General features: G+C 49.3%; 1 protein-coding gene across 1 annotated transcript in view; it reads left to right on the forward strand.

Moving 5' to 3' along the window:
* Nid1 (nidogen 1) overlaps positions 1-26,395 on the forward strand; it is a 71,034-nt gene that overhangs the window by 30,859 nt on the left and 13,780 nt on the right. The window contains exons 8-14 of the mRNA XM_020157462.2: positions 895-1,140; positions 2,523-2,666; positions 7,919-8,044; positions 10,974-11,123; positions 12,108-12,230; positions 23,827-24,054; positions 26,014-26,186. Coding sequence (XP_020013051.2) covers positions 895-1,140; positions 2,523-2,666; positions 7,919-8,044; positions 10,974-11,123; positions 12,108-12,230; positions 23,827-24,054; positions 26,014-26,186 — 1,190 coding nt within the window. The remainder of the gene's footprint in view (positions 1-894; positions 1,141-2,522; positions 2,667-7,918; positions 8,045-10,973; positions 11,124-12,107; positions 12,231-23,826; positions 24,055-26,013; positions 26,187-26,395) is intronic.

Here is a 26,395-nt window from a genome sequence, read left to right on the forward strand (position 1 = left end):
AGCCCAGCTGCAGCCAGATGGCCTCCTGGCAGCCAGCACAGGGGAGCTGGATGGAGGCAGCTCACACTGCTCTGGTGTTTATCCTCTCCTCTCAGGCTTCCCTTATGCTGCAAAGTGCAGCAGAGAGAGCACAAAATATAAAGAGTGCTTTATACTGGTCTTTTCTTTCAGTAGAAAGTTGAAGTTTTGTCCCATAGCAAACAGCTCTCCCTTTGAGTAGGGAAGACAGACTTTGCCTCCTCTGCTGAGGTTTGTACATGGAGCTTTAGCTAGTTCTCCAAAACTGGCTGCTAAAACCCATCTCATTTTTTAACATTTTTTAACATTTTAGTGTAGGGTGGCTTGGAGCGATCGCTCTTTATCGAACCCTAAGTGAGATAAAGTATTCCATGTTGCCAGTCACACATAAGTGCTCCGTTAATGGTCTATCCCAGCCATGGTATTGATCTGCTTGATTTCAGAAATTTTACAGTGTATTATCTTATCAAAGCCTCATCTCAATCCCTTTTGAAAAAGAAACTGAAGCGAAAGCTACTTGTGCCAGGCTGGTGGCCCCACGCAGCTTGCAAGTGGTCGAGGATGAATTTGGGTGGGTCTCCTAAGAATCTGCTCTCACCCCCAGCCCTTAATTTGAAGCTCTGGGAGCCCTGGGAACTTAGGGGAACCACCTTATACAAAAAGCAAGTATTGCTGGTACAAATGCTGCCAGCTGTGGTGTGGCAAATGCCGAAAACAGCAGGAATCCCAACACCACTAAACTGTCCTCCAGCTGTCCTCGGCCTGTTGGAAGGTTGCATTCTGAGCAGGGAGTGCCATTGATGGGTCCAAACCCTGTGATGAAGCTTCTCTCCTGTGTCCCCCTGCCTTGTCCCCTTGTTCCCTCCCATATCCCAGTGATCACTTCCTCCTCCACCCGGGAGTACACGGTGACCGAGCCCGGGCAGGACGGGGCAGCACCTTCACGCACCCACACTTACCAGTGGCGCCAGACCGTCACCTTCCAGGAGTGTGTCCACGATGACTCCCGGCCGGCCCTGCCCAGCACCCAGCAGCTCTCGGTGGACAGTGTGTTCGTTCTGTACAACCAGGAGGAAAGGGTCCTGCGCTACGCTCTCAGCAACTCCATCGGGCCTGTGAGAGGTGCGGAGCCACTGGCCCCTCGTGCCGTGCCCCAGACGCCGCTTGCTGCTGTGTGTGTTAAAAAGTCTCTCTTTCACACAGGACTTTGGTCTTTCGCTCTCAGTCTATAGGAGAAAATCACGTAAAATACCTTTATTTTTTGTGGTGCTGGGGTTTGAACTCGGGACCTACACTAAATAGACCACATTTTCTTTATCCATTCATAGGGGGATTTAAAATTTTTTTTTATTGTTGTGCTCGGGGTACATTGTGGCACTTACAAAAGTTCTTAACAATATAGCAGACCTATCATACATGAATTCACCCCATGGCGGGGCTTTTTAAACACACCAGTACTCCATCTTGTGCTTAGGGCCTGAGAAAGGCTACCTAAAACCAGGCACAGAGCCCAAGATGAAGTCTGGTCCTGTGACTACACACCACCACCCAGGCCTGGGGACGGGGCTGTCAACCAGAGAGCTGCTGTGACAGTGTCAGGATTCACATTATCCCAGTCTAGACTCCACAGGGGTCTGGGTCCCTTTTTCCAGTGGTTTTGGTTCCAACTGTACACCCAAGGGACTTCCCTAGCAGTCATTTTTCTCCTCTTTGGCTCTGTGAGGCGGGAGGGCTGTCCCCTTCCACAGCCATGGCTCTAGATGTCAGGAGTCAGCACATTCTTTTCTTTTTATTTTGGCAGTACTGGGGCTTGAACTTGACCTCAGGCTGGCTACACAGGCACTTGAGCCAAGTCTCCAGCCCTTTTTGCTTTAGATATTTTTCAGATAGGGTCTCACTTTTTTTTTTTCTCTTTTTGCTTTTTTTGGCTTGGGTCAACTTGGACCATGATCCTCCCTTTTATGCTACCTGTGTTGGCTGGAGTCTCACTAACTACACCCTACCACAGAGATCCTCCTGATCTCTGCCTCCTGAGTAGCTAGGATTACAGGCGTGAACCACTATACCTGGCTTAAGTGGTTATTATTATTGTTGTTGTTGTTTTGTGATACTAGGGTTCGAACTCAGGGCCTTCTGCCTGCTAGGCAAGCACTCTACCACTTGAGCCCCATCTCCAGCCCCACATTCTTTTCTCGAAGGACCAGGTAGTAGATCTTGTAGCCCGTGCCAGCCCTAGACATCCCAGTTCTGCCATGGACCCAGGAAAGCAGCCGTGGACCATCTCTAAGCAGATGAGCAGGGCAGGTTGCCAATAAAACTTTATTTATAGAAACTTTACTTACAGAAAGGCAGAGTTTGCAGGTCCCTCCAACCCAGGAGGTGGCTGGTTCCCCCTTCTGCTCTCCTGCAGCCACACCCTGGTCACCAGCACGACTTACTTCCTGTGGCAGAGGAGGCCTGCCAGAGGTCCTGACACTGACTGGTTCCAATGTCTCCCTTCACAGAGGGCTCCCCAGACGCACTTCAGAATCCTTGCTACATCGGCACTCATGGATGTGACACCAACGCGGCCTGCCGCCCCGGCCCTGGGACTCAGTTCATCTGCGAGTGCTCCATTGGCTTCCAGGGAGACGGGAGGACCTGCCACGGTAGGGCTTCGTTCTGAAGGTGCTGGGGACGGGGGTCGCCTAGGAGGAAGCACCCAGGTTCTGGAGACTGGAGCTCTGGGAGAGGAAAGGAAGCCAGGGAGAGATACAGATGCCTGAATTGTCACGTCACACAGCTGCTGTCCCCTCGGGGGCACCCAGGGGACCACCCTTTCTTCCCTCTGCTCTAACGTGCTGACTCTTAGTGGCAGAGCAGGACCCTAGCTGCCACCTCAGAAGAGCTGGACCTTCAGGGGCAAAGGCTCAGAGGAAGGTGAAGATCAGAGCTGCGGCTGAGGATGCTAGCCACGCAGCTGGAGCTGTGGTTTACCCAGGCTCTGCTGCCTTAAGGACTTCGCAAACACCATCTCCTTTAATTCTCCAGCACTCCAATGACAGAATTCATTCGTCTGTGCTTTTTTAAAAAATTCAGTTGTATCGCAAAATGCACATAACGTAAAATTTACCATTTTAATTTTCTTGACGGGGGCTGCGAGGAGTGCTGGGGATTGCACCTAGGGCCTTGCCCATGCTAGGCAAGTGCTCTTCCACTGAACCAATGCCCAGCCCTTGGCTTTTTTGAGATAGGGTCTCACAATGTAGTCCAGACTGGCCTTAGAATTCACGTTCCTCCTGCTTCCACCCCAAGTGCTGGGATTACAGGTGTGCAACACCACAGCTGGCTCCATTGTAATTATTTTTTTAAGTGTGCAGTTGAGTGGTATTAAGTAATGCGTGTGCACATTGCATGCACCTGTCACCACCACCCATCTCCAGAATTCTGTGCCCGTTAAATAGCAACTCCCCAGTCCTCCTCCCCCAGCTCCTGGCTACCACCATTCTACCCTGTCTCTATGGATGTTATGGTTCTAGGAACCTCACGTAAGTGGAATCCCATATAATATGTCCTCTTGTGACTGGCTTCTTTCACATAGTATAATATCTTCAAGGCTCATCCAGGATCTAGGTGAGCGAGTTTCTTTTATTTTTGAAGGTTGAGTAATATTCCATTGTACATATACACCACATCTCGGTACCCATCCATCCATCACAGCCACGTGGGTAGCAGTTACTTTTTGGCTATTGCAATAATGCTGTCATGAATGTAGGTGTCCCCATACCTCTTAAGGTCTCTATTCTCAGTTCTTTTGGGGTGTACACCCCAGAGTGAGATTGCTGGATTGTATTGTAATTCTATGTTTGATTTTTTTGAGGAACACCCACAGTGCTTTCCACAGTGGCTGTGCCATTTTACATTCTCACCTACCATGCACAAGGTTCCAGTTTTTCTGTATCCTTGACAATACTTGTTATTTTTTAAGTCATAAAAGTGGCACTTTTTTTTTTTTTTGGTGATACTGGGGTTTGATCTCTGAGCCTCACACTTCCTAGGCAGGAGCTCTACCACTTGAGCCACTCCATCAGCCCTAGAAGTGGCATCTTAATTGAGGTTCATTAAACAGCATTTGCACTGCTGGGTGCCAGTGGTAATCCTAGCTACTCAGGAGGCAGCGATCAGGAGGATTGCGGTTCAAAGTCAGTCCAGGCAAGTAGTTAGAGAGACCCTATCTCGAAAAAACCCTTCACAACAAAAGGGTTAGTGGCGTGGCTCAAAATGTAGGGCTAGAGTTCAAACCCCAGTACCACAAAAAAAAAACCAAACATTTGAACTCAAGTCTCTTACTAAGTACCTGTGTTACACTGCCTTCTTTCAGTGCTCTTTTATTATTTATAATTTAACTTCAAAGACGTTCACGTGGACAGCTCGATAATTCTGTGACTTCATCTTTATCCATTACTGAGCTGTCATTTAGTCACTACCACGGGCAGGAATGTCAGGCACTTGAGTAGTGCTACTTGGTCTGCAGCAGCAAAGGGTCATCAAGGAGGACAAGGAACCAGTTTCCCCAGTGGAATGAGGACTGTGTTTACATGTGTTTGGCTGGCAAGATGGGCAACTTCCCCCATCTGTGCCTGGCTGGGGAGTAAGAATTGGCAGTTGCAGCTGCCTTGGCATTTGGAATAAGGCCTTAGGCATGGAATTCTCTCACTCCAGTGACTAGGGGCAGCTTCGGTGTGATGATTTCATGCAGAGGTCAGCAGTCCTGAAGCAGGGCCCATGGCGTTTGCTTCCCAGTGACCCTTCCACGCGGGGTGCTCAACACCAGAGAGAGCACAGCTACAGAAACAGGGCATGCAGTGCTTTGGCTGGCTTGCCGGTAACTGTGCGTGTGGTGGATTCAGTCTGCATCTCACCCTCCTGGTAACAGCACCGCAGAGGGGACACAGCGTCTGCTTGCCTGTCATTGCCACCTGCTCAGTCTTCCTCTGAAGAATGTGGTAGTCTTGGCTCAGGTGGGGCCCCACACCTCCTCAGCCTTTGTGCAGCCTGCGAACTCCATAAGCCACCTGTGTATCTCAGTGGAGCACAGAGATCCCCACTGTGCTGCTGCTGACCTGTGGCCTCTGGCTGAAACCTCTTGGTGCCTGCACTTGGCATAGAGGGACTATCCCACTTCAGAAGGTCCAGTCGGCCATGCTTTATGCATTCGGTCTGTTTCAGGAAATCTCAGCTGTCCTGGACCAGGAAGCCAGGTGGTGATATGTGCACTGGCTTTTGTCCTGTGGTCAGCCATTATTCTGGAATATTAGCTCTGGGGAATGTGGGGATATTCCCACCAGGCTTCTTATTGTTCCCGGTCACTAGGACATGCCTGAGAGTGTTAATGCAGCAGGACATGAGGCTTTTCATAGCAAATGATATTCATTAGGCAGGTGGCTTCCTGTGTTGTATTGACCTGGGAGGTGCCTGAGAGAGGGATGAGAGTAAGCCCCTGTGATTCAGTGCCTGTAGTGTTGATGAAATGATGCTTGACATCCAAACCGAGGCTGGTTTTGGCTAGCCACCTTACCACGAGCCTCCCAGGTAACGTGGAAGACAGTCTCAGTTGAGCCCCAGAACTCAGTGATGCACCTTCAGTTGCGTGGCAGAGTGGAGCCCATTTAGATCTCAGTTCAGAATCTGTGGTGACGCTGTGGCTAGTCCCTCAGTGAGTAATTTTTGAGCATATAGAAGGCATTTAACAAATCCACACTGAGACTCTTCTCAAAGAGCCTGGCCTTTATAAAAAGGGACAAATTGGAGAAACAGAATCGCTGAAAATATGTGAAAAGTTGTCACTCTGAAAAAAGTTAAAAGTAGTCATCCAGGATTTTCCTGTTTGAGGCTGTGAAGGGCGTGTCTTTCTGGATATGAGGTTGCGTGGAGGTCGAGCAGTAAGAACAGTACTGGCTTCAGGAAGACACTACAGTGCCATGAGACGGTTGCCATAGTTACCAGGTCACCATTCCCCTTAAAGAAAGGATGAAGCTCCTGGCCTCAATTTACAGAAGAGAAGATTTAAATTATACGTTAGGAAAAGAATCCAAGCTTGAGGGACCACAAGATATCAGCAAGGAAATTGCTAGTCTTGTCTATGGAAAAGGTGTCATCCAGCTGGCTCGGGTTTGAGGACCTGCATGGCCATGGGGGCCCTGAAGGAAAAGGGCCACCCTCCTTCATCCTGTGCCCCCGGTCCTTTTGGCCTGTGGTTTTGTGGGTCAGGAGTGTGGGGAGCCTGATCACCTCAGGAGCACTTTCAGAACACGCCTCCCCTCCACAGACCTTTCCAGGGAGGAAGGGGGCTTGGAAGGCTCCCTGGTGATTTGGCTCTGTCGCCTTGGTTGGAAGCTGCTGTTCTGCTCAGTGCTTTGGCAGCAGAACGGCATGCCCAGACACCAGCAGGGAGGTCCTAAGAGGTGTGGAAGTAAGGCCGTGTGCACAGGAAGTGCTTACTCCCGTGTTGGGGGAGCAGATGGAGCCATGAGGGCCTCTTGTTGTGTGACCCCTGTCCCAGCTGCAGCTTGTGGTGTTCTGTGACCCTCCGGCTGTGCCTGGCACCGTCCTCTTGCCTGAGATCCTCTGTCTTAAGTACTTCTTCACACATGCACACACTTCAGTATATATTCAAGTTGAAGAATAGTCATCTGGCTTTTTGCCTGGGTACCAAACAAATATGGGGCTGATATTACAAAAATGCCTGTCTTGTGCAGCGTCGCCCAAGAACATGGCAGCAGGGCATTGGCCCCTCCAGTGAGGGGACTGGCTAGACTGGCCATCGGAGGTGGACGCAGGAGACTTTTGTCTCATAGGTGTCAAAGATTCATGTTAAAACCCTGGGGAGATGCTCAGAGCCAAGGGGGCTGAATGGTCTCAGCCCTTATTAAGCTCTCTGTATACACCTCTCAGGAGGGTGGAGCCCTTTGAGCCTGAGGCACGCATGGAAGAACCTTGTGTGATTGTTCATTTCAACCTGGCAGTGACAGGTAACCATGGCAATGAGAGGTTGCCACAGTTCCTCCTCCTGGCCAATCAGCCTTACACTAGTGATAGGCGCAGACTGGCCCCGGAGCTGTGACCATTCATTTCAGGACTGTGTTCCCAGAATCCACCAAATCTGTCACCATGCTGGGGTAGACGATCAGTGCCTAATGAGTACAATCAGAGCTGTGTGTCCTGAGTGTGCTGAGTGCTCCTCTGGCCTTTATCCATTTTCCGTAAACCTCAGAGGAGCCCATAAGATGAGTCTTACTATGCTTGTTTACTAATGGGGAAACTGATGCTGAGTAGTTACGTCACTTGCCCAAGACCCCACATGTTAGTAACTAAAGAAGGTAAGGTTTGAACCTGCTTCTGTTCGACTTCAAAGCCTATGTTTTTTGTTCTGTTACCTGAGGTGATGGCTGTGGTTTGGTATGATCACACTACTGAGTTAATAACTTTGCTTTTTGTCCGTTGTGCTCTTGGTGACACTCCAAAATTCACAATTAGGCCTTAAATTATCCAGCTTTTCTTCATAATTACAGTTGGAGAAAGGTCACATTTTTTTAAAACAACATATTTAAATATGCTCTCAAGTTTAGGAGCCTTCTCCAAAGTCTGGACACTTGTTCCTCTGTCCTTCTAACGTGTCTTTGATGGGAGTGACTTGGTCACTGGCTCCAGAAGAGATGCAGGAAGAAGCACATTTGTTTAAAAGGGCCGGGGGTTGCTGTGTAAGACACACGTCAGGGAAAGAAAGCTTTATTCCCCATACTTCTGGGATAGAGAAAAATTGATCTTAGAATTGACCCCTGCCTGGGAAAAATGCCTTCTGTTCTGTTCAGTGATGTTGAAGAGGTTAAAAAAGCGTGCATTTATCAACAATTTGCTTCAGATATCGACGAATGCTCAGAACAGCCCTCTGTGTGCGGGAGCCACGCAATCTGCAACAATCACCCAGGAACCTTCCGATGCGAGTGCGTGGAGGGCTACCGCTTTTCGGACGAGGGGACCTGCGTGGGTAAGTTCCCCCGGTGATTTTTCAAAACGTATTCGTGGTGCATGCTAGCTCCGTGGGAAGGGAATTATCGCAGGTCGTGATCCTGCTTTAGAAACAGATGCTGCTGCCCCAGCCTGGAAGAGCCTGTTTCACAGGTGAATCAGACATGGCTGCACCCTCCACCTGCCTGAGACACGCGTGGAGGTTCTTGTTAACTGCACCAGGACCACTGCGCCACGGCTGCAAGCTTTGCATTGTGCTTGCTTCTTACAACCTTCTTCCGATTACTTTCAGTATATTTTCTTCATTTTTTTTGGTGGGACCGATTGGAGTTAAAACTCAAAAGCTTTTCACTTTTAAAGCAGGCACTCTACCACTCGAGCCACTCCTGTCTATTTTGCTCTAGTTATTTTTGGAAGTGGAGGTTTCATGAACTATTTGCCTGGGCTGGCCTTGAACTGTGAGCCTCCAGATCTCAGCCTCCCAAGTGGCTAGGATTACAGGGGTGAGCCACTGGCACCAGACTCAGTATACTTTGGATGGTTATTAAAGCTGCTAGACTTGCTTCTTCCTTGTCATTAGCAGTGTTGGGATTCAAGATGAAGGAGCCCCTTCTAGACATTTTTATGCCACTAGGCTGAATTTTACCTGAGTTACAGCTAGATCCACTTGGGAGCCATTTTTTTATAGACCACAAGCTGCAGCTTGACTTCTTAGCCGTATTGAAGTTGTAATCATGCTGTCATCGCTGATGGTTTGGGTGATGATTATGATGGGGCAATCACAAAGAACCGGATTATTTCAGCTTTCCCTCTTTTTCCTACTTGCTGTACTTTGACTTGTTGGTGCCCAGAATTTTAAGTTCAAAGTTTCTTGGAGATTTCTAGGTCTGGAGGCCAGCATGCTGAAAGGGCCATCTGACCTTAATATGGCTGCCTGTCTTCAATCAGTCTCCACCTGTGCTGTACCAGCTAGTGTCCCCTGGCTCCCCCTGACTGTTTCCTGAGCCTGGAGTGTGTTCCCTTTGCTCTGTCTCCAAGCTTGGAGGAAGAGCCAAGGTCCTGGGCGAGGTGGCGTCTGCGGGGCGGGAAGGAACAGGCAGTTCTCATGTTTTGAGCATGACCCAAACATCTGTGAGCTCGGGAGGCCTGTCCCCTTCACACAGGGCCGAGATTTCAACTCGCTCTGCTGAAGTTCCTTCTTTTTCCTCTCAGTAGAGAGCATCAGTTTCTGTGCATTTGCCCTGACTTCCTCTCTGATTTTTGAGCTGCAGAAGACTCCAGAGTTTGTTTCTAATGCAACACCGTTCACGCTGGCTCAAGCTTGGGTGGTGGACTCTTTACCCCTTGAGTGATGGGAACAGTCACTGAAATCCAACCTGAGACATATGTCGGAGAGGCCTGGTGACCTGGCCTCACTATCCCTGATGTCACATTCAGTGGGAGGCAGGACAGGGTGAACAATGGGGGCTGTGCAGGTGTCTGCTCTCAGACATTTGATTCTGAGGCCGTGCCCCTCCGGGCCTCAGCTCCCCATCTGGAGTGAGCAATTTATTGGTCATAATTGTTGGCTTCCCGTGTATCCCACCTTGGTGCTGCGTCAGAGTGCACAGGGAAATCACAGACCATCTCTTACCCATCCCTCTGACCTCCAGCCTTCCATTGTTCTTTCCTTTTTTGTTTTTGGTCCACTTATTTCCCAGGACTGGCTTTGAACCTTGATTCTCCAGATCTCAGCCTCCTAAGTAGCTAAGATTACAGGTGTGAGCCACCAGCCCCCAGCCTTATTGTTTTGTATATCAAATCCCAGGCAAGCTGTATGAATAATGGATTCCATTGCTTCAAAACCCAGATGAAAACCATGTTAATCCTTGTACTCCCCAAGATCTGGCCAGATCAGGGGTCTCAATTCTCTCTCTGCCTGGCGGCCCAGGCAGTTCTCTCCTACTTGGTTCTCAACCACTGTTAGTCAGCTCCTTTGAGACTGGCTGTGCAGAGAACACCCTGATATGACTCTTGGTGCTTCCAGAAAACTAGAAACAAATGGTTGTCAGTGGAGCCCAGAGTAACTGGCCTGGCCAATGGAAAGCACACTTAAGACCTTGGCCCTGACTTCTGTCTCAGGTCACAAGGTAGGACAGCACCCCAGCCATATCACTCACCTGCTTCCTCAGCTCTCATTCTGTGAGCGCTGTCATAAGGGCCATTGGAAAACAGCAGCCCCCTCTGCTAGTCTCCTTGTGTTTAGCATGATGGAAGCCACTCCTGTTTGCCCAGGAGGGACATGAGGCTGTGAGCAGTAAGCCCTGAATCCCAGGACGGACACCTGGTGTCAACCCAGGGTCGCCTGCCCCAAAGGTCCAGAGGCTCCCAGGCATGCCTGTCTCACTACCTTGGAGAAGTTCTTTTCTCCTTTCCTGCTGGGAAGTGGATGACTTTGACTTTGGCATAGGCAGTAAGTTTGCGACCTTCCCAGAGTAGCCCAAGGCTCCAGTCACCGTGTGGGTCTCGGATCCTTGGCTCCTGAAGCTGCCCTAGCTGGGTTACCGTGGGAATTGTGGCCTCTGCAGACAGCCTGTCTCCATATCCAGATGAAGGCAGTTGGGCCGGAGCCTGTCACAGGACTGGCATAAAGAGTGTCCTGAGCCAGACTCCTGGAGTGAAACCTAGGTTGAAAGCCAAACTGAATGGCCAGCTGGGTTGTTGGTCTGGGAAGGCTTGTCAGAGGCACAGTCTGGGGTGGGGGGGGGGGCGGTGCTAGAGAGGAAGCAGGAGGAAATCTAGGGGAGTGGGGGCAAAGCCTCAAGAGATATGTGGAGATCTGGGGTTCATTCATGGCCCCCCTTCAGAGCCCCGCTGGACCAAACTGCTGGTATGGAGGGGCTTAGAAGGGTCGCCGGCCTGCCCAGGGGCTTTCTTCCAACAGTGTGTGTTAACCTTTTGTTCCGAAGCTGTCATGGACCAGCGGCCCATCAATTACTGCACAACTGGCCTCCACGAGTGTGACATCCCCCAGCGCGCCCAGTGTGTCTACACGGGAGGTTCCTCCTACACCTGCTCCTGTCTGCCCGGCTTCTCTGGGGACGGCCGAGCCTGCCAAGGTGCATGGTCACTCTGAGTTTTCCCTCTGTGTGTCCTGAAAGGTTTCCTGGTGGCACTTACTGTGTGCTAATTACCACCTCTCCCCCAAAATAAGAAAGAATTAGCGGCCCACCTCCGTTGGGCAAGCAGGCTGCTTTCTCTCTGTCGAGCAGCTAGAAAACTGCATTTTCTCCTTGGAGAAGACGCTGGCTTCCCCGGGCTGTTTTGTTCTATGGGACTTGCTCATACCAGCATCACTCAGACACCTGCTGTCTGCTGGGAACTGGGGACTTTGTTCGTCTTTCACAAACAGCCCCTGAGTGCACAGAGCTTAACATCCGTCCTTTTATTTACAAAGATACAGTCATTCAACTGGCTTTGCGCTAACCTTCTGCAAGTTCCCTTCCTGAAAAAATGGCTGTAGAGTCAGAAAATAAGTGATGTCACAGAATCCTTGCACACTTGGGGACAGTTTGGGTGTCTGGGTGCTCAGAAAAGTAATTTTAGGTACGATAACCAGCAAACAGAGTGAGTACCCTGGGGTTCTCGGTTTTCAGAGTTCTTTACCATTACACCGTCCAGTATTTCTGAAAAGTCCAGGTTTTTCTGAGATGGGAGTCATTGCTGGACATGTGAATTGTGTCTTGTCTCTGAGTCACTTTTGTTCAGCACTTCTTGATCTGTCTCCAAACCCTCAGGAGCTTTGGAAATTCTTCTTTTTTTGTGAAGGAGGGGTCATCTCACTAGGCAAAGGAACCCTCTTTTTCCTTTGGCAGGCTTGAGTTTGCATGAAGACATTATTGCCAAAGTGAAACATGTTTGTAAATGTGCCAGAGAGAAATCAGGGACTTAGTGTATTGGAAATTAACTTTTAGTGAGTCTAAAGTCACAGTTTCTAGATTACAAACAGGTTTTTATATATTTTAGCAAGTGGCAAAGATGATGTGTGAACCACAGATTCTGGAAGCAATCTCACTGTCCCTGGGCCTGTGGCCATTTTGCAGATGTGGATGAGTGTCAGCCCAGCCGATGTCACCCCGATGCCTTCTGCTACAACACTCCAGGCTCCTTCACGTGCCAGTGCAAACCTGGCTATCAGGGAGATGGTTTCCGATGCGTGCCTGGAGGTGAGGTGGGGGGCGTTGGAAGTTGGAAGCCCGTTGTGGTACCCGTGAGCGCTGAGGATGTGGTCCTGGGAGGAAAGGGGGTGAGGACGTGGGAGGCTTCATGGAGAGGTCTCAGAGGTCAGAAGATGCTGAGCACAGCCTTCATCACAGAGGGCACCCAGCATAGCAGTGCCAGCAGCCTGGAGCAGATCATCCGGGCAACTGGGACCCACAGCCACCAGGGCAGGATAAGAACGGGGCTGTATTTGCCTGGGCTCTCCAGAGAAACAGAGCTGAGAGCACAAATACATGGATAGATGTGTGTGTATGCATGCATAGGTACATATATCTGTCTCCATCTATATACAGTTTATTATAAGAAATTGACTTACATCACTTTGGAAGCCGACAAGTCCCAAGAGCTGCAGGGGGCATGCAAGACCCAAGGAAGTCCATGGTTTAGTTCAAGTCCACGTTCGTGGGCTTCCGAATGAGGAAAGCTGATGGTAAAATTCTAGTCTGACGGCTGGCAGCCTTGTGACCTAGGAAGAGCTTGTGTTTCGGTTCAAGCCTGGAAGCAGGAGGCAAACAATGTTCTAGGTGGAGGCCATTAGGAAGAATTTTTTCTTTTGCTCAAGGGAGGAGCAGCTTCTTTATCCAATCAGGTCTTCATCTGATTGGATAAAGCCCATCCTCAGCAGAGAGGCAATCTACTTTACTCTTATCAATTTAAATGTTAATCTCCTCAAAAAAAAAAAACCCCAGGGGTTTTTTGACTGACCTGTAGGTCAGTCAAATTGACACATGAAATTAATAGTCTCCTAAGAGTCATAGGGGATTGAATTGATGTGGGAGTTGGGGGTCGGGGTGAAGGGTCTGAGGCTTGCATGGAATAATCTGTATTTCCTGTTACCTGAGCTGAGTATGATGCTTCTAGCACGTCTGCTCCCTGAAGCTCATGAGGCCCCTCCCTGGAGAATAAGACCCTGACGTCTCCAGACCAGCCCTGGTGTGAGTCTGGGAAAATGCACAGCTGGCTTGCAGAACCTACTACGTGTAGGTCAGCTTTCTGTCATGGTAACAAAATTCCTCAGGCAATCAACTTTAAGGAGGAAAGGTTTATTTTGGCTTACGGTTCCAGAAGTTTCAGTCCATGGTCACTTGGCTCTGCTGCTTTTGGGTTTGTGGCAAGACAGAGCACCATAGTGGGGAACACGTGGTGGAGCAGAGATGCTCACCTCATGGTGGCTGAAAAGCAAAAAGAGAGAGTAGAAGGGGCTGGGCTCCCAACATCCCCTTCAAAGGCCCCCAGTAAGCTAACTGCCTCCCACTAGGCCCTACCTCCTAAAGGATCCACCACCTCCCAACAGCACCACAGGCTGGTGATCAAGTCTTTAGCAAGGTGCCTTGGGGTGACATTTAAGATGCAATCCCCAGGGGTGCTTTACTGACAGTAGTTCATGGCAGCTCCTGACTGTTGTCTTTGGGTAAGCACTGTTACCGCCTCCACCCACACTGAGGATGCTGTTGCTGAAGACAGAGACTCTTTCAAGGTCACCCGGGCAGTAAATGTAGAACTGAGATCCTTCTAACCCACAGTATCCTGACATGAAGTTAAGAATGTATTTGAAGCCAGGTGAGGTGACTCATGCCTATAATGCTAGCTATTCTGCAGGTGGAAAGTGAGAAGATCCAGGTTCGAGGCCAGCCTGGGCAAAAAAGTTCTCGAGATCCCCATCTCAACCAGTAGAATCTGGGAGTGGTAGCACAGGCCTGTCATCTTAACCAGATGGGTATAAATAGGAGGATGATGTCCAGAACAGCCAGGTGTAAATGTGAGACCCCAGTCATAAACTACCTGAAGCTAAAGGGTTGGGGGCGTGGCTCCAGTGGTAGAGCACCAGTCCAGCAAGTGCAAGGCCTTGAATTCAACCCCTAGTACAGCCTATCTCTATATATACACGTGTGTACACATACACATATACACACACACATATATATAATACTGGAGTTAGCTAGTCACATTACTTATGTTTACTTATTGTGGCTGATGTTGACCAGGTATTCCTACCTCTGCAAATGTTTTTGGCAAGAGATGTGGGGGTGTTTTCATCTCATCCCTTTCAAGCAGTCCTAACTGTCTACACAGCCTGTGGGGATTGAGGACAGCAGGCAGATGCACTTTATTTTCTCCCAGTGCCTAGTGGGGTAAGTTAGCCTACACTAGGCTCACACCTATTCAGTTATTGGAAAGAAGTATGCCTCAGTTTCTATTCTTACCAGCAGAATGTGAAAATATTTGTTTCCCTATTCTCTCACCAGGACTAGTTTGCAGAATAGTGTTGATCTAAAAGCAGGGAATATCAAATCAGAGTTTAAATTTTGACTATAACATTGCACGTTGGTAGGCTAAATTGTTTCCTTCTATTTAGAATAGGGATTAGTAAATTGTGTCCCACCCCCCCCCCCCACCACACACATCAAGTTTGGCCCACTGTCTGTTTTTGTAAATAAAGTTTTATTGGAACACAGCCAGTTTCCTTAGCTTGTGCCTCCTTAGCTTATGGCAGCTTTTGTATTCTGAAGGCAGAATTCAGCAGCTGTAACAGAGACTATAGCTAAAATAACTTACTGTCCAGCCCTGAAAGAAAAAGATTGCTAACTCCCGGCTGAGATGGATCCGGGAGGGCCAACCTTTTGTTCCTGAAGTTATGGGTGAGGGCATAGCATCACCCCAGGCTTGCAGGAGCAGCATTTGCAGAGAAGAGTTAATGGCCATCCAAGTTGAGACACTGCGGCAGCTATTAGCGAGCATCCTGTAGGCTGGCTTTGCGTCTCTACTTCAAAGAGGAACAGATGTTTCAGTTTTTATTTTTGTTTTTTTAAGCCTGACTCCTTGTCCCCTCTTTTAAGGCTCTGTTTACTAAACAGAAACAAATTCAGACTTGTAGGCCGGGATATGAAAATGGGACAGTGATTATATTAATAAGAGCTGTGTGTGCCAAGATTGTTTATGTTTTTAATCTTGTTCCCTGTCTGAAAGTCAACATCTATTTATATACTGAGGGAACAGGCCCTAGAAGTGTACAAGAATGTCCATTGCAGTTTGTTAAAAAAAAATGTTTAAGTGATCATTAGTCAGAGGAATGAACAGATGGCTCTCTGGTCAGTTCCTACAAGGAAGTAACAGGTGACAGTTAAAATGCATGACCTGGATAATGAATGAATGTCCAAAAATAATCTGAGCAAAAAACAGTTACAAAAGGATATATGCAATGTGATTCCATGTATATAAAATTATTATAAGCCTGTATGAAAATAAACCATGTACAAATACATATGTAAGAAAATGTGAAACTCGAGCATGGGAGTGAGAAGTGACAGCCTCAGGACGGAGGTCCCCTGTCTGGTGAGAGAGAGGGGTTGGATTGGAGAGGCACACGGGCTGTCACGTTCTGCCTGGACTGCTGTAACAGAAGCCTGTGGGCTGGGTAACTTATAAGCACCAGAAACTTACTTCTCACCATTCTGAAGGTGGGTAGTACAAGGTCCTTGTGCTTTCAAGTCCAGTGTTGGGTGAGGGCCAGTTTCCTGCTTCGTGGATGAACAGATGTCTTATCGCAGTGTCCTCACATGGCAGAATGAGTGAGGGCCTCTCTGGGGACTCTTGGTGAGGGTGCCACCCTCATGACCTAAATCACATCCCAAAGGCCCCACCTCCTAACACCGCTCCTTGGGAGTTAGGGCTTCAACACAGGACGCAAGCAGCAGGGCTAGCACAGGAACCGGCTTTGTATTTCTCTTGTTTTATTCTTCAGCTGGAATATGAATAAGATTGTCATCATATTATTCTATTTTTTAGTCTTTTTTTTTTTTTTATCAATAGTGGGATTTGTACTGAGGTCCTATTGCTTGCTAAGCAGGTGCTCTACCACCTGGGCCACACCACCAGTCCCTTTTGCTTTAGTTATTTTTGAGTAGGGTGTCACCTTTATGTCTGGACCATGATTCTTCTACTCATGCAGTGTACGTAACTGGGGTGACAGACTTTCACCACTATGCCCAGCTTTTTTATTGGCTGAGATGGGGCCTTAGTGACTATTTGCAAGGTCTAGCCATGAACTGCTCTCCTCCTGATCTCAGTCTCTCAAGTAGCTAGGATTACAAGAGGAAGCCACTATGCCTGGCTATTTTAAGGTTTGCACAACTAAAATACTGTATGAAAATATTTACAATATATTTTACATATATTACACAGACATAAGTATTACACAGTGACATTGGGACTTCAGGCCCTATGAAGGACAAGGATGGGGCAGTCAGTACTTATTTGCCACTTAACTTTATACAGGGGAGGCTAATTCCAAAAGCAGAAGAAGGTGAGCCAGTTACAGTCATGACCACTGCAGTGTCAATCAAAGACAACCAAACAGAAGAAATGACCATTTGTTACCCCCTCCTCCCTCCAGTCCTTCTGCAGCCTTCCCACAGTGCACTCATGGATTATGAAATCACTTGCATACATAACTGTCACCACTTTCTTTTAAATGGAATGAAGTAGAAAGCAATCGTATAGGAAATAGAGTATTTGTAGCGTGTATAGAGTAGGAATAATTGGCTAGTAAAATAAGACTTCTGTGTTGTGTGTATGCATGTGGGTGAGTGTGCCTGTGTGTGTGCACAATACTTATGTGTTGTGTGTATTACACGGGTGTGTGCCTGTATGTGTGTATGCAACAACACTTGGTGCACACACTCTGGGTTGCTAAGTAAAATGTATTTCTTTCTGTGAGTCACAGTTACAAAGGTTGCAAGCCACCATATTAAGTATCTATTATTACATGATAAATTATCCTCCAAGTTAGTTGCTTGAAGCAATTATCTCATAGTTTCTGTGGGTCAAGTATTCAGGAGCCCCTTACTGGGTGGTCCAGGGTCAAGAGTCTCTGATGAGGTTGTTGTCCAGACATCAGTTGGAGCCATGTCTGCTCTGATGGCCAAGAAGGATCCTCCTTATGACTGTTGGCAGCCTTGCTCCCAACATGGGTCTCGCCACAGGGCTGCCTCAGTGTGTTAAGACCTGGCAGCTGGCTTCTTCCAGCAAGTGATGAGTGAAAGAGGGGGGATGGGGAAGTCACTGTCTTGTATGACCTGGTGCTTTGTCTCAGACCAGCCCTTTTACAGTCGGGGAGGGAACTAGTGAGTGTATGGAACCTCCTTGAAAGCCACCTGTTATAGCTTCTGACCTTTCCTGACAGTATCTGAGGCAATGTCACTAGCTAGAGTTTGACAGTGTAGGAGAGTTTAGTAGAAGATGAAAGGGAATCATAAAAGGTCCCAGGCTGGAGGTGCTCCTTCAGGGCGAACTCCAAGTGTGCAGATGCCTGAGCACTTCTCTGTCCTCTTGGCACAGTGGTGTCTCCAGTGCACTGCCTCAAGATGGTTTCCCGTTCTCTCAAAACACTGTGGGCAGTGATCTTTGCCCCTGCCACCCAAACTCTGCCCTGTGCCCCCGCCACCCTCCCTAAGTGCTCTTGAAAAGTCAGCAGCACCTCACGTTGCTGGATCTCACACCCAGCTTCTTGAGCTTTCTCACCTCACTTCTTGAAAGTGTCTGAATTTGGTGCCCAGGACCACACTCTGTGTCTTCCACATCACTGCCTTGTTATAGGATTTGCCCCCTTGAATGGATAAGGATTTGGGGTTTAGAGGGACTGGCTAATTAGTCCAGGACGCCAGCCAGACTAGTAGCATAGTTAATTCTTTCTTAAGCATGGCTGATGTGCCTCCACTGTGTTCAGCCCACAAACAGTAACGTCTCCACTCTGGGGGCAGGGAAGGGGTTTGCATGGTGACTGGAAGGTAAAAGGGAGCTAGGAACTAGGCCTGAGTCTCTGAGTGAGTACTAGTAACAAGTTGCAGAGAGGCATTAGGCTAGAAATATCAGGGAGGCCTAAAGAAAAGGAGTTGCACTTGGCCTTGAAGGACTGGTAGGATTGGAAAAGGAGATGGGGGGACTAAGAAGGAGGGAGGTGTAGGGCAGCAGGTAGGTGAGGTTGTGGAGGAGCCCAAACAAGCCCCTCAAAAGCTTGGAAACTTCCCCCAGCTGATGCCCTGAGGTCCTCTGGCCACTCCTTCCTCCCCTGGGCTGTCACATGGCCCATTTCCAAATCACTGCACTCCTCAAGGCTCCTCACTACCTTCTTTTCCTTGCTGTCCACTCTATCCTAACCCCAGGGGGCTTCGTATCACCAAGTTGGTGATACCAACTTGACCAGAGGCAGCTTGAAACCTCTGGTCTTTGGTCAGTTGGCCATTACACCCGACCATGTGCAGACTTGTCACCCTGAGTGTCAGCCTTGTCCTTGGGGGTGGGGCGGGCAAGTTGTTCCTCCTTCCTGCTCCTGTGGTAGCTTCTCCACTGCACTCTCCTGACCAGGGCCCTGTCTCCCCACCAGGCCATGAGCTCCAAGACCTGTCCTATTCATCTGTAGGCCCTGTGAGGACAGGACACCCAGCTCATAGCAGCTGCCAGTGAGTGCTGATAACACAAAACAGATGCATGAGCTCGGGGTTTCTGGATCTGGGTCTGGGAAGTACAATGAATGCAGTGACTTGAGAAGTCAACAGCAATAGGGTTTCAGGACAGGATGGAGCAGACACCACTGCAGGAGACTGAGTGAGGTTAGGGTGCCATTTCACACGGTGGCAAAGGAGACAGCACACAGACTATAGGGCACTTGCTCTTTCTGGTTGCTTTCTGCCCTGTCTCCCCTCATCCTTTGCTCTTTTCTCATTTCTTGACCATTGTCCCCCCTGGGCAACCATCCTTCCTTCCCAGGCTGGTGAGGACTGGGGACAGCTTGAAGAGTTCACAACTTGGAATTATCACTATTTTTGGGGGGGAGTGGGGTGGAACTGGGGTTTGAACTCAGGGCTTCATGCTCGTGAAGCAGGTTCTCTACCACTTGGGCCACACCTCCAGTTCATTTTGCTCTGGTTATTTTAGAGATATGGTCACATTAACTATTTGCCTGGGCTGGCCTTGAACCGTGATCCTCCCAATCTCAGCCTTCCAAGTAGCTAGGATTACAGGTGTGAGTCACCAATGCTTGGCTTAGTTACTACTATTGGTGTCTGTAGGCAGCCTCTAGGGACCCATGATAAAGACAGGCTGGGTTGACATTGCAAATTCCTGCTCTTGGAAATGTGGCAGTCCTGGACTAACAGGAGTCCATCAAGCAGCTAGTAGATGAGACTCAGGTCTCAGGGCTTATAGGGACGGGGCAGTGTTCATGCCCCTGCACTGCCTTGTCAGAGACGTGTATCACAGAAGTGCTTGGAGTCTGTGCAGCCACTAGAGATAGCCAGTCCCCATGAGGGGCCCTCCACTCTGCAAGAAGTGACCTAAGAAATGACTCTTCCTCCCATAGGTGTCCCCATCACCTCTTCTCCAGAGAGACCTGGGGTTTCTTGCACGCCTCCCTCCCTGCACTCTGTGGAGGCTATCGGAGGCTGCAATGGCCATTTATTTGTCAAGGAAACAAATTTCATCAAGGCAAGGGAATGGAGTACAGACCCAGAGATCAGAATGTGCCAGCTCCTTCCTTCTCTCTACTTCACATTCTCTCACCCTCTCTGACCCCATCCCAGACTTCCTGCCTTTCCTCAAAGAAGTGTCAGGGCTTCGTAACCTCTGAGTTAGCATTTTCCCAGCCAGAAGCAAACCCAGGAAATGTATCTTCCTGACCCCATCCACCAGGCCCTAGATGCAAAATTCCACAGGGAATTCTGAGGTTCTCAGCAGGGGGCCCCCATGGAGCCCCCAGGCTACTCCCACTGCCTGCTGACCAGGCTGGGGAACATCCCAGGAGACCCACTGAGGTCACAGCTTTCCATAAATGCTCTTGAAATTCTATTTCCTGAGTCAGAGTTGAGATTTCTTCTTCTTCTTCTTCATAGAAGTTCAAAATACAGCACATAAAAGTTTCACTGTCAGTTCTGGATGGCTTGAGATTTTGTTAACATAAAGTCAGCCACATAAAATTCAGTAACCCTGACTCTTAAAGCAGCAGAGTAGAGCTGTTGATGAGAAGGAAGGCTATGGGTCCTCGGGTCATCTGGTGAGCGTGTTAAGGAAATGTGTATGTCAGCGTTGATATTGCGTGGTCACTATGTGTGAGCTGTCCCAGCCTCTGGGGACATGGATATACAAAGTTAAGGCCAGCAGCCACAAGGGCCAGACTAGGAATCCAAAGACCTGGATTCTAGTTTGAGCAAGCCACTCACCCGTGGGGGAGGCCCCCCCAGGGCCCTTTGAACTTTAGCTTTCTTATTTGGTATAAAAACCATAGTCGCCTATCACGCAGGGTTACCATGGGAACTAAATGAAATACATACATGGATGGGGACAAATAGTTTAAAAACTCTAAAACCTTGAACAAAATTCTGTGAATATATAATGTTATTGTAGATGATTATAATGTACTTCATTAATCAGTATATATTACTACACACACACATATATATAATCTCCCTTTAATGTGAGGAGTAATGCCCTAAAGCAGGCTTGACAACTATGGTTCCTATAAGGCCAAATCTGGCCTGCTGCTTCTTTTTTTTTTTAAATAAAGTAAGGTTTTGAGGAAGTAAACAAATTTTATGTCCAACAACATACAAAAACCTGACATTTTTATTCTAACCAGATGGCTTGTTCATATCTTTGTTTGGCTCTTTCTACATCACATATTTCATTTATTTATTTTTTTATATCATCCTCTGGGAAGAAAGACAAGCATGCAGTTTTTTCTTGCCAGGTTACACAAACACTTTTCTGGCATGCTAACTGCTTCTTTTCAAGGGAACAGTTGTGTTCAGCTGGCCACTAGGAGGATTGCAACACAGACAGAAGGTACTTTAAGCACTCATTGGTACGACTCCCGCCCCCAAAAAAAAACATGTCCTGTGCAGGTAGAGTCACAAATGAACACTGGAGTGCAGAATCGAGTTCCTTCTGTGTGCTGGATTCTGATCTTAGTCCATTTTCTGCTGCTGTAACCGAACAGCAGAGACTTGGGAATTTATAAGGAGCAGAAATTTCTTTGGTTCATGGTTCTGGATGCTGGGAAGTAAGTCTAAGGACCAACTGTCAAGGACCTTCTTGCTGCCTCGTGACACGGCAAAAGGTGTCACATGAGCGCGTGAGAGAGGTCATGGGGCTAGACTCATCCTTTTAATTACGAACCCACTCCCATGACAGCAGTATTAATCCATTCCTGAAGGGAGTTCTCATGACCTAGTCACCTCTTGAAGGTGCTACCTCTCAGCACTGTTGCATCGGGGATTAAATTTCCAGCAGGGTAACGTTGGGGGCTACCACAAGCAGAGTCCACTCTCAAGGAGACTGTCGCCTCCCAGCTGTTGTTTCTGTTCCACAGCAGAGCCAGGCGCCTCTTGGTCAGCACCTGGCTCCGCTAGAAGTGGCAGGCTGCAATCAAACGCTTTCAGACACAAAATTCTGTGACTACATAATATATTACTGTAGGTCACTGTAATGTATTTCATTAATTAATATATACTAATCCATATACAAATATATATAAATATAATTTCCCCATAATATGAGCTTGTCAACTATGGTCCCAAATCTGGCCTGCTGCTTCTTTTTTTAAATAAAGTTTTATTGGAAGCCGGGCACCGGTAGCTCACACCTGTAATCCTAGCTACTCAGGAGGCAGAGATCAGGAGGATCACAGTTCAAAGCCAGCCCAGGCAAATAGTTTTTGAGACCCTACCTTGAAAAGAAACCCATCAAAAAAAGGGCTGATGGAGTGGCTCAAGGTGTAGGTCCTGAGTTCAAGCCCTAGCACTGTAAAAAGCGAAACAACAAAACAAAATTTTATTGGAACAAAGCCATGTCAATTCATTTCTGTATTAAACATGGCTGTTTGCTCACTACACCCAGACTTGGGTAGTTGTGACAGCCAGCATATGGTTCACAACACTGAGAATATTTACTTTGCAAAGTTGGCTCTGCCCTAGAGCTCCTTCACCACAGTTTTAGGCATCAAAGCAAGCACACGTACTTGGCCCCTGCCCTGTGTGTCCTGGGCATCTCTGGCGAGACTGCCCTCCAAGCTGTGGTTCACAGAGGGCAGGCCTGTAAATTAGCATGGGTGCCCAGCCTGGAGGGACTTCTCAGTAAAGGCAGAGGAGAGTCAGTCCCCATTCTCAGAGCTTAGAGTTGGGTCACAGGACAGACTAGGGACAGTCCCATCGGATCTCGGGTCTCAGGGGAATGAGAGCAACTGTGTGTATGAGCTGAGACCCCCAAGAGCTCACATCCGGCACTGGGTCCAGCCTTGAGGGACTGAGAAGGGTTCTTGCAAGACGCCTCAGCTGATGGTTGAAGGATCAACCAGAAAAGGGAAAGCTGAAGGAGGGGAGGTCCACAAAATGAACAGCGCATGGAAAGGCCTAGAAGGAAGAGGCCATGGGACATGCCACCAGCAGTGGTGGCATGGAGAATGGGGACTTCCCACCAATGCCTGCATCGCGCTGCGTGGTCAACACTGCAGAGGTGACCACTCTGGCCTGGCCCTTGTCATAGCTGGATTCCAGTGAGTGTAGAACCAGCTACAACACTGCATGTTTAGGAGTTGTTCATTCTAGGCCAAACCTTTTTTTTTTTTTCCAATATTGGAATTTAAACTCAGGGCCTTGCAGCTTGCTAGGAAAGCGCTCTACCCCTTGAACCACATCTATAGCTCTTTTTACGCTAGCTTGTTTTTCAAATAGGGTGTCAGGCTTTTGCTCAGGGCTGGCTTCCAGTCCTGTGGGAGGCCACATGTAACTGGATAGGAGGATCGCAGCCTGAAGCTGCCCTGGGCAAAACCCGGGAGACACTCCCTGAAAAATAAGTAAAGCAAAAAAGGGCTGAGGGTGTGGCTCAAGTGCCCAGCAAGTGCGAGGCCATGAGTTCAAACCTCAGTACCACTACCAAAAAAAAGAAAAAGGAAACACTTAAAATTTCTTGGGCCAAAACCCATGGTATCCATCAATGGACTCATGACTAAAAAAACCCTGTGGTCCAGCCAAACAGTGCACTACTGCTCAGCAGCAACGAGGAGGAAGGACCGGGGTGCTGCAATGTGGATGAACCTTGAGATTTTCTGCTAAGAGAGGGAAGCCAGACTCAGCAGGCCACGTCTTTTATGATCTCAGCTGATTGTTGAAGGAGTGATAGTCCCCAGAGGCAGGATGAAGATTGAGGTTGCCAGAGGCTGGGAGGAAGGGCAGTGAGGAGAGCTGTTACTGGGCTCGAGGTGTCCTTCAGGACTGGACAGGCAGCGGTGACAAACACTGGGCATACCATGCTACTGAACTGTTCACTTTAAAATAGCTCATTCTATGCCAGTTTTCCCTCAGATTTTTAAAACTAAGAACAAGAACTGATTAGGCAACAGAGCACAGATATGTTGACAATTAAATCCATTAAATAATAATGATGTTTTAAATACGAAACCCAGCAGGGCGTGGGGCGGGGGAGGCGTCTGCAGCCCGCAGGTGCACACCACACACAACCTGGCTGATGCTCCCCTTTGCTTGTCGCCAACAGAGGTGGAGAAAACCCGATGCCAGCAGGAGCGTGAGCACATCCTTGGATCGGTGGGGGTGGCCGACGGGCAGCAGCCCAGGCTGCTGGGGCTGTTTGTCCCCCAGTGTGATGAACATGGACACTACACGCCCCTCCAATGCCACAGCAGCACCGGCTACTGCTGGTGTGTGGACCGCGATGGCCGTGAGCTGGAGGGCACCAGGACCAGGCCCGGGATGAGGCCCCCTTGTAAGTGATGGCAGCTGTGCAGGCCTGTGCCTGAGAAGGGCATGGGGACCAGAATGGCCAGTGTCAGCCACCGCCCTGCCTGTGGGTCTGCTCACTCATCCTTCACTCTGCCCCATCTTCTTAGCACCTCCCATGTCCCCTTAGGGGTTTCTCCTTTTCTCCGCACACACGTGTGTTCTGTGTGCCCATGGCGGAGAGGATGCATGCGGGAGGCCTGGCCTTGGGCTGCGTGGGGATGGGACAGGGCAGGGGTTCCAGGGACTTTTGCGAGAGCCTTGCATATTCCTGCAGTGGAACCTGTTCTCACCTTTTCAACATGTGACCTTTAGGTGCCCAGGTCACTTTTCAAATCTAAGGAGCAAACAGCCACAAAGGTTTCTGCACTGGGTCTAGACCAACCTCATCCTCATGGTTGGAAAGCTTTGTGTTGGGCAGTGGGACTCTGGACAGACACCTTTCTGGCTTCAGCTTTATCCGCCTCCACGTGAGGGATGAGCAGAGCACTCCTGGGGATGCTCCCAGTTCTAAATTCTTCTTCTGTCACAAATGTAGACATTGGTCATTGTCACAAATTATCAAAAGCCTATGTAACTAACTTTTGAGTCTCCCTTCTCAATTTCGCTGATAATCATAGATGGATCCTTTACCAGGTATTTTTGCAAAACTGTTAAGACACAGCCAAGTGTTTGCTTACAATTGTCACTAATTTACCCAGACAACAGTAACTGGGCTGTGGCGCTGGGGACACCCAAGAGGAAAGTCATGATACCGCTTCCCCCGTAAGAACCCCAAAAGATGAAGGATAGGGGGCAAATAGGAGCAGTGTAGAGAGAGGAGCTTTGGGGGAGAGTGGACAGTGACCAGGGTGCCAAGGAGGTGTCTTGGCTGGTGCAGGGTGGGGGACTGAGGAAAGACAGCACATGGGCCCCGATGTTGAGCAGGACCAGGATCAGTTGCCTGGGCGGTGGGACAGCCAAGACTGAGATCCAGGGAGCCGGAGTCAGCTGGGAAGAGAAAAGGGAGGCAGTGTAGGGGGTGAAGGGAGAGGAGGACACCAGACTCCAGGCTGAGGGGCCTGGGTGTTGGTAATGGGCACCAAGAAGCCCAGAAGGTCCAGAAGGGTGTTAGCAGGTGCCAGTGTGAAGAAGGACTCATTTTAAAGTGTCACCAGCTGCTAGATGCACACCAAGACAGAGGCACGAAAGCCCTGGCAGGGAGGGGCAGGTGGACCCGTACAGCTTAGGATGCCAGACATAGTAAAGAGGTCGACAAGACTGGTGTGTCACCAGCTGGGCACATTAGGCAAGCCAGACTAGAGAAACAGCCTCACTGATGGCCAGTCCAGCTCTGTCTTTAATGAGCCAGAGAAAAGCCCAGGAAGGTGTGTGCCCAGCGGGCTGGTGGGGCGGCACTCAGTGTTCCCGTCCTGTAGCACAAGCTGGTGTTCCCTCTCGGGACTCCTCTGTAAGGAGGCAGGGACCCAGCTACAGTCAAGGGCAGCATTAAGAACTCCTAGCCGGCCTCGAGAGCCCAGAGGGGGCATTTCTGCTTGCCAAGGCTGCCACATCCCGTGGACCCAGACAGGACACGCTGGGCACACTCATCTCATCCAGTGATGACAACTAGATCGAGACACCCTGCAGGCACAGGTTCCAGGGCGGCTGCTGCTGCTGCGTTGGTTCACCGCTCCAGCTCAGCTAGTGACTGGCCTTTTGTCACTAGATCCCTAGTGCTAGACTTCTACCCTGTGTTTTATCTTCACAAATGCCCACTGGCTGACAGAAAGCTTTCTGCTTCTGGAGCTTCCAGATAGAACACAGCACTGTGTGGTGTGTGGTGTGTGGTGTGTACTGTGTGTGTGCATGCATGTGTATATTCATGTGTGTTTGTATGTGCACATGTGTGAGTCTGAATTTCTGGTGTTCCAGACCTCACTCATTGACCTATCCTGTCTCCTAGGTCTGAGTACAGTGGCCCCCCCTATTCACCAGGGACCTGCAGTGCCTACTGCTGTGATCCCTCTGCCCCCGGGGACCCACTTACTCTTTGCCCAGACTGGGAAGATTGAGCGTCTGCCCCTGGAGGGGAACAGCATGAAGAAGGCGGAGGCCAAGGCGCTGCTGCATGTCCCGGTGAGTGCAGGCCCAGGGAGACGCCTGCTCCCACGACCTGGAGGAGCAAGCAGGGCATAGTCAGCCCCAGGCCTGAGCTGGACCCTGGGAACCGGCCCAGGGTGTCTGTCCCTCAGTGGGGCCAGCCTGTATTCCTGAGCTACCTGTAAGCTCACGGTGAGATGGAGCAGACACAGGAAGGCCTTTCAGAGACCCCTTGGGCGGGGGCT

This window comes from Castor canadensis, chromosome 15 (assembly GCF_047511655.1).
Source record: "Castor canadensis chromosome 15, mCasCan1.hap1v2, whole genome shotgun sequence".
NCBI lineage: Eukaryota > Metazoa > Chordata > Mammalia > Rodentia > Castoridae > Castor > Castor canadensis.